The sequence below is a fragment of the Pteropus vampyrus genome, unplaced genomic scaffold, assembly GCF_000151845.1.
Source record: "Pteropus vampyrus isolate Shadow unplaced genomic scaffold, Pvam_2.0 Scaffold23, whole genome shotgun sequence".
NCBI classification, from domain to species: Eukaryota; Metazoa; Chordata; class Mammalia; order Chiroptera; family Pteropodidae; genus Pteropus; species Pteropus vampyrus.
In genome coordinates, this window is record NW_011888804.1 from 3,967,477 (window position 1) to 3,975,574 (window position 8,098).

The 8,098-nt window shown below is 52.0% G+C and overlaps 1 protein-coding gene across 3 annotated transcripts in view; it reads right to left on the minus strand.

Moving 5' to 3' along the window:
- The window catches only part of SLC8B1 (solute carrier family 8 member B1), a 24,788-nt gene that overhangs the window by 8,784 nt on the left and 7,906 nt on the right, over positions 1–8,098 (minus strand). For all 3 annotated transcript variants that reach the window (XM_023528242.1, XM_023528240.1, XM_023528241.1), the window contains 9 exons: positions 3,927–4,079; positions 3,780–3,832; positions 3,573–3,630; positions 3,321–3,426; positions 3,075–3,242; positions 1,997–2,104; positions 1,530–1,592; positions 1,111–1,241; positions 81–222 (listed from right to left, as the gene is read on the minus strand). In XM_023528242.1, coding sequence (XP_023384010.1) covers positions 81–222; positions 1,111–1,241; positions 1,530–1,592; positions 1,997–2,104; positions 3,075–3,242; positions 3,321–3,426; positions 3,573–3,630; positions 3,780–3,832; positions 3,927–4,079 — 982 coding nt within the window. The remainder of the gene's footprint in view (positions 1–80; positions 223–1,110; positions 1,242–1,529; positions 1,593–1,996; positions 2,105–3,074; positions 3,243–3,320; positions 3,427–3,572; positions 3,631–3,779; positions 3,833–3,926; positions 4,080–8,098) is intronic.

Consider the following 8,098-nt stretch of genomic DNA (forward strand, 5'->3'; position numbering starts at 1 on the left):
GCCCCCCGGTGTGGCTGAGAAGAAAACTCGGGAATATGGGCAGGAGGAAGGTGGGCTGGCCTGGGGGAGGGGATACTCACAGGCCCCCGACTGTAGAGTTAGGACCAAAACCAGGGGGCTGATCACCAGGTGCAGACAGTTGAGAGGCCGCTTCCAGTTTCTGTCTTCTTTGTCCGGGTCCACAAGGGGGACCGTGAGGAGCAGCAGAAACTCCACGGGCAGCTGTCCAGTGTGCACAGACGGGAGGGTGTCACCGGGGAGGCCTGTGCTCGGCCGGCCATACCCTGAGCTCGGTTTCTCAAGAAAGCGGCTGTTATTAATAAAGCACCCACTGCGTGCAGGCCTGGGCTAAGCGCCTGGATTAGGCTCCTGCTGCTGCTGTAACTCAGGGCCACGTGCTGAGTGCCCTTGAACAATAAAATGTATTCCTTTCTGGCTCCGGAGGACAGAAGTCCTAAAATCGAGGAGCTGTCAGGGATGCGTTACTTCTGGAGGCTCTAGGGGAGAATCTGTTTCCTGCCCTTTCCAGCTTCTGGGGGCCCCCCGCCTTCCCTGGCTTGTGGCCCTGCGTCACTCCGAGCTGTGCCTCTGCCGTCCTATCTCCTTCTCTGATTCTGCCCCTTCTGCCCCCCTCTTTCTCTATAAAGACCCTTGTGATTACATCGGGCTCATCTGGATAACCCGGGTTACTTTCCCAATCTCAAGGCCCTTATCCACATCTGCCAAGTCTCTTTTGCCACTTAAGGTAACATATCCACAGGTTCTGGGGATCAGGACACAGACATCTTTGGGGGGGCCACTATTCAGCCAACCACAGTACCTCATCGACTATTCCTGACGACAACCCTATTCATAGGAACTATTATTTTCTTACATTCCAGTTGAAGAAACCGAGGCTCACAGAGGTTAAGAGAATTCTCGAAAGCCACACAGAAGGGTATGTGTAGCTGGGATACAGGGCCAGCTCTGACTGACTCCACACGACCCAGCTTATCTAAGTCTGAGAGGGTCTCAGCAGTTCTCCCTCCCCCTCAGTGAGCTAAAGAAAGTTGAGTGGCCACTGCGAAGAAGTCAGGACCCCAGTTCCAGGGTCCCTGTCACCCCTCCTACCTTAAACACTTTGAGAACCCTCCAGTAGGCCGGCTTGTTCCTCCACTTCCTGTAATCCACGGGGTTGAGGGCCCGGACTAGGATCTGGGGCGTGGTCTCCTGGCAGAGGAGCAGCGGCTGGTACTCTTCCCCTGGGTGGACAAGGCAGGAAGGGCAGGTGTCCGTGGCTGGCTCAGCCTCCAGGAAACCCTCTCCTCTCCCATGAGTCCTCCCAACCTTTGCAAAGAAGGAAAAACGCCACGCCAGGTGGAAGGCAGGCAGGCACACCTGGTCCGCAGCTCGGCTGAGGTACAGTGAGAGGTGAGGCTGGTTCGTGGCCTCATTCCTGGGGTGTGAGTGGCCCCATCTCCCCACCTCTCCACCGCACGCCCTGCCCTGGGACCCCCAGCCCAGGTGGGAACAGGACTCCCTGGACTCACTGTAGTCATAGCTATTGGTGGTAGAAGACACCCGGTCCTCCTCCTCGGAATCTGAGAGCATCTCTGTAGGAGAGAGGGGCATGTCACGGGAGCCAGCCAGGGAGCCCGGCCCCTCCCCACCCCATCCTAAGGTAGGGCTCCTCTGCGACAGGGCAGTTTTCAGGGTGCAAGGGGCCAGCCCTCTGTATGTTCCATCACTCAGCAATCGCCATGCACGCTCCGGAATTCTTACAGTGAGAAAGTCTAACCCATAAAACGTTCTCAAATGTGATGACGTAGCTGGCAAACGAGGACAACACAGGTGATGAGGAGGCTTCAGTAGCACAAGCGAAAGCACGAAGGTGGGACCTTGGTAGACTGAGTGGAAACAGTGCAGACGGGAGACGGGCATTGGCAGAGGCTTCCGGAGAGGTAGGGCCGCCGAGGGTGCCACTGGTCCTCCCTTGGGGCCCAGTTCAGACTCTTACCTGGAGTGCCCGGCATGGAGTGGACCAGGGCTCTCCCCCGCTGCCATCGGTAGACCCAGGTGCAGAGAACCACAGTGACCACGTAGAACACATACAAGCCGAGGTAACCTGCAGACGAGGGTGCAGGCCGTCACCAAGTGGCATCCTGGCCGCAGAGAACAGAGGCTGCCAGTTCTGTTGCCGGTACATGTTAGCGGTGGCTCTCTGTGTCCACCAGCCCAGAACCAGTAGGTAAATGGCCATTCCCTGGAGTCTTGTCCCCACCTCTTCTGCCTTCCTTGGCCCATCTTCCCTTCCGACTCCCCACCCTAACAACCCGGCATTCAAGAAAGTGGCCTCCTGGACCCCATAACAGGTACCAAGGGGTGGTGTCCTGCTCTGTGCCCTGGGAGGCTGAGCCCTGCAGACTGCATCCCGGAGCTCTGGCTGCACTATGTTTAGCCGATGGGGGTGGGGGGGCAACTGCAGAAGAGAAGGCAGCAGGTGAGAGTCTGGGGTATTTCTTCCCCACTCCCTCCCTGCTGCGGTGCCCCGTCTCTGGCGGGCCCTGTGATTCTCCAGGACTGTCGCTCATGCAGGGTGGAACCAGCTCCGGGACTCCAGCCCTTAGTAGGCTCCAGTCACTCCATCCATCCTTTGCCACTTCGGGCATGGGAAGCAGGCAAAGGCGGGGAATGGCCCCCACTGTGGCTGGTCCCTGGGTGTCTGCATATCTCAGTGTCCCTTGCTGGTTTCCTTAACCCTCTGCAGAGTGTCCCTCCATCCACGCCACCTGAACCATCTGAATGGAACGTGTATGCTGCTGGGACCTCGATGGCCAGTCAGCATCCCAGCTCTACTGCTCACTAACATTTGAAATTGTGAGAAGTCTGAACGTCCCTCCCGCTCTGCCCTGTCCCTTTTGGTTATCTGAACTATGTGTTTTGTTTTTACTCAAGCTGGCTCGAGTAGGGTTTCTGTCACTTGGAACTAAAGGAGCCCTGACTCTGTGCCCTGCTGGCCACCCCTCCTGTCCCCCTGTGCCTCCCACTCCATCAGCCCTGGGGTGACCCTGCCCGGGCCCTCTGTGGCTGCTTACCCAGGGCCCACGCCAGCGTGACCCTGCCGAAGTAGAGTGTGTTGAAGGTCAGGTACACGGCCACCATGTAGAAAATGATGTCTCTGAGGAAAGGCCTGGAGGCGGCCGTGAAAGGGCGCAGGATGGAGATGCCACCGGCCACCACGGTGGTCACCAGCACACCGGCGCCTGGGGAGAGGACACCAAGCTCAGTCCACTCTGCGCCCCCTCCTGCTGCCCCACCACCCCCAGCCAGCCTGCTCGTACCGAACAGTGCCCCGAGGGCCAGGCCAGCTGTGTGCGGGTCCGAGAAAGCCACCAGGGCACTGAAGATATCAGGTGCACCGTTCCCAAAGGCCAGGAAGGTGACGCCATGGGGGAGCGTGTCAAGGGAGGGTCAGTGCAGAGGTCCCAACCTGCCCAGGCCTTGCCTGGGCCATGAGCCGCCACCCTGACTCCCAGCCACCTCCCTAACCGCCCTCCCTTCCCTCCTGGGTGCAGGACCTGGACAAAGGATACTGCCACATTGTGAGAAAGTTTGAGCATGGTGGAAATGGCTGACAAGTTAGGGCAGAAACTACAGAGAAGAAACAAATGGTGAGGGCTCCACAGTGAGTGGCCTCCTGCTCCACCCTTCCCCAAACCTGGGGTTGCCCAAATGTCAACCTCCCAGGATTCCGTTTTCCCCCATCCATAAGCTTAACGTGAGCCCAAGGCCAAACTCACAACTTCTCCGCTGTGACTCCCAGAATCAGAAACAGGTAAAGCAGCCAGAAAGCCTGGGTAGCGGGGGGCCAGAGAGGGAAGGGAGTGTTAGGTTCGGCCTGGGCCACCAGCCCCACCCACAAGATGGAGGAGGGGGCAGGGCCTCACGTGGAGGGTGATGGCCAGAGGGAGGAGATTCGGGGGGAAGTGGCAGAAGATGCCTTCCAGGTAGTCCAGGTAGCCCCCCTGGCTGTGGCAATCAGGATTGGTCCGGATGAAGTCACAGCGGTCAGAGGCGTTTAGGCCACACACATCACGGCACTGTGGGAGGGGAGAGAGGGGGATGTCAGGGGTTGACACCCCAAGGGTGACTGGACCAGACCCATCTAAGAAGCTGGCCTGGCCTCTAAGTCCCCTATACCCTCCAGGTGCCTACTGTACACTTGAATTTCTTTAAAATAAACTTGTGTTTGAAATTAACACAAGTCATTAGTGTTAAAAAACAAAAACAAACAACATATAAAGATCTCTAAATTCTCCTTCTCATCTCTGCCCTACATAATCCCACCTCTTTCCAGAGGTCCTGCCACAATCTGTTTGAAGCATACCCTTACAGACATTTCTCAGTTCAGTGGCATCTGTATATATACCTTCTTTTACAGTTTGTTTTGTTTTGGATCCATCCTTGCTTTTTGCCATTTGCTTTTACCATTTCACATATATGTCATATACTAATATATTGATACACATCACGATGAAGGCAGTGATAAAAGTCAAACATTCTGAGTGATTTCTAAATGCCAGGCACAGAGCTAGGGGCTTAAAATATATCTCAATCGGCACAACAGTCTCGTGAGGAAGGTAGTATTATCATGACTATTATACAGATAAGGAGACTGAAGCAGTGTGGCCTTTTGGGACTCTAGAAACCCTATTTTTCTATCATCACGCCCAGCCTCACCGCAGAGTCTTTTTAACAGCAGCCCCATAAGTGATACAAAATGGTGACATTTTCCTCCTGGTGGGAATCGGGGTGTGTCTAATTAACCAATCACATCAACAACGAACTTCCTCAGACATGACTCTGAGCACACGTGAGAACGTTTTGTCAGAGAGAATTCTAGAAGTGAAAGTGCTGAGTCAGAGCATGTCTTAGTCCGGATTTCTCCAGAAGCGACCCAGAGGCAAGAGTGCACAGGCCCGCCTTGTTTTACCGTGCTTTGCAGATATTGTGTTTTTTGTTGCTGTTGTTGTTTGTTTTGTTTTGTTTTGTTACAAATTGAAGGTTTGTGGCAACCCTGTAACAAGCGAGTCCATCAGCATCATTTTTCCAACGGCGTTTGCTCGCTTCCCGTCTCTTTGTCACATTTTGGCAGTCCTCCCAGCAGCTCAAACTTTTTCATTATTGTACAGTACAGTATAGTATAAACGTAATTTTTATATGCACCGGGAAGCCTTCAAATTCGCGTGACTCGCTTTATTGCGGTATGTGCTTTATTGCGGGGACCTGGAACCGAACTCGCAATATCTCTGAGGTATGCCTGTATAGGTGAGTAGCATATTTGAGAGGTGTGTCGATTACAAGCACTGAAATGGGGGAGTGGACGGGGCAGGGAAAGCAGCCAGTGAAGATATTGTGTAGAGACCATTCTTATCTTGGGCTGTAATCCTAGGGGTCAAGGAGCTGGGATATTCATAAACCAACTCCTGTCAGTCATCAGCGAGGGCTGCAGGGGAGAAAGGTGCCAGCTTCCCAGCATTTCCGCCCACTATGCATATGGGTAGTTCTGGGGGGAAAAGCCGGCAACGAGAAGTCAACAGAAGCCCACCAATACGGTAGGGTCCAAAGGATATGGGAAGGGTCTTCACAGTGTCTATTGCAGAGGGACAAGCATCTTAAACATTGAGGGACTTTGCCCAAATGCCCTCCCCGAAGCTCTACGTACGTACACCCACTCCACCAGCAGTGGGAAGTGAGCGTGTGTCTACACCTGCACCAACACTGGCGGCCACAGTCCCGTTCAGGCTAATGTGGTAGGAACTTCCTTGTTCAATTGCAAGTCCCTGCTTATTTGTGAAGCTAAGGGCTCTTTTCAGGTCTTAGTGGCCACGTGCATTCCTTCTATGAACTGCTAGTTTTTTCAATTCTAATGTCTGCTTTTTCTGACCGACGTGTAGCAGTTCTCTATATAACGGACACGCATTTTGCTTAGGCAATGCCCTCAGCCTTGTGGAAGAAAAAAGGGGTTCTATGGAAAGTAACCTCACGGGGTGATCTGATCATGATGAATTTCTACCTGGGCAAGTCACGGAGGTAGCCATGCCCCAGGCCTCTAACTTCTTTAGTGAAAGGTTTAAAGCCAGCCCTGTCCATTGTTTTCGTGCATCTAGGTTAACACACCTTTGAAATACCAGACAGACTACCCCTCAAAGGAGTTCTTAATGGTCAAGAGAGCACAGACTCTCGTTAACTATCCTGTAACCCAATCCCCGCCATGCTTCCTCCCACCTCCGTGTACCTTCCCTCCTTAATTTCAAATGCATAAAAGAAGCTGCAAAACTTAGTTTCTGGAGCATTCAAGATCTTGCTCTCTGCCATATGTCGTCACTTTGGCTCAAATAAACTCGTATAAAGATTCTCTACAGGTTTACATGTTTCTTATGTTGACAGCCTAAAAGGTTTCCTTTCTCAAACTTTTTGTTCAAAAGCTTTGTCAAGACCACTATTAAGGTTGGCTGCTATTAAAAATAAATAAGTAACAAGTGTTGGCAAAGGTGTGGAGCAATTGGAACCCTGCACTGTTGGTGGGAATATAAAATGGCGCAGATGCTGTAAAAAACAACATGGCAGTTCCTACCCAAAATTAAAAATAGAATTACCATATGATTCAGCAAATCCACTTCTGGCTATGCACCAAAAAGAAATGAAAGCCGAGTCTCGAAGAGATATTTACGCATCCACGTTCACGGCAGCATTATTCACAATAACCGAAAGGTTTGGAAGCAACCCAAGCATCCATCAACAGATGATCGGGTAAACAAAATGTGGTGTACCCGTACAATGGAATGTTATTCAACTTTAAAAGGGAAGCAAGTTCTGGCACATGCCACAGTGTGCTTGAACCTTGAGAACATCATGCTAAGTGAAATCAGCTAGTCACAAAAAGACTAATGCTGAATAATTCTATTCATATGAGGTACCTGGAGTTAGTCAGATTTATAGGGACAGAAAGCAGAATGGCAGTTGCCAGTAGCTGATGTGGTGAGAAAATGGGGAGTTTTCGTTTCATGGGCATAGAGTTTTAGTTTTGTAAGATGAAAAAGTCCTGGAGATGGATGGTGGTGATGACTGCACACCAATGTCACTATACTTACTGCTGCTGACCTGTACACTTAAAAATGGTTAAGAGGGTGAATTTTTTAAGTTAAGTATATTTCACCACGAAATTTTTAAAAAAGCTTTGCCAATCACAGTTCCACCTCCTCCACAAGCCCTCTCTGAACTCCCACCAACCCCAAAAGAGAGGTGAGATTTCTGGTCCCCAAAACCTCTGGCCATCTCCCCGTGCCTTGATCACTGGTTCTCTACCGATGCAACACTGAACCCACCGTACCCACTTCCTGTGTGGTTCCTTCCACCTAGTACACCACTCCTTCTCCCCCCACCCCTCAGTTAATCCATATTTATCCTCTAGTTCTTAGTTCCCAAGATGCCTCTTCCAGGAAGCCTTCCCTGACCACCTCGCCCTAGGCCAGACACCCTAGGACTCTGAAATCCCCCAATTATTTGTAAGATCACAGACTTGTTTGATGTCGGCCTTTCCCACCAATGTCTTGCACAGTGCCTGGCACGTAGTAGGTCCTCATAACTGTTTTGCCACACACTGTACCGGGCGCCATCTCACTCAGCCTTCGTAACAGGCCTAGGAGGTTGGTACGATTATTTCCACTTCACAGATGAGCAAACGGAAGCCTCCGTTACAGCCCCAGGCGACGCGGCCACCCCTCTCCATTCCACGCTATCACATCCCTGTTCTGTTCTCTATTTTTCTCACCACCAGGTGAAGTTATCCTGTGGATTTACTCGTTGACTTGTTTCTCATCCGTGTCCCCCCATAGATAGTAAATTCAATGAGGGCAGGGACCATGTTGATCTGCTTCCCTGCTAGATCTCCAGCATGTGGCACAGTTCCTGGCACATAGTAGGTCCTTAATAAGTATCGATGGACCGAATGACTACTCATAAAGGACCAAAGTGAGCAGTGAGTGGCCTTCCACAGCCTGTAGTCTTCATGGACAGTGGCGGGACAGAGGCTGGCGGGACTCCCGGAAGGGTAGCT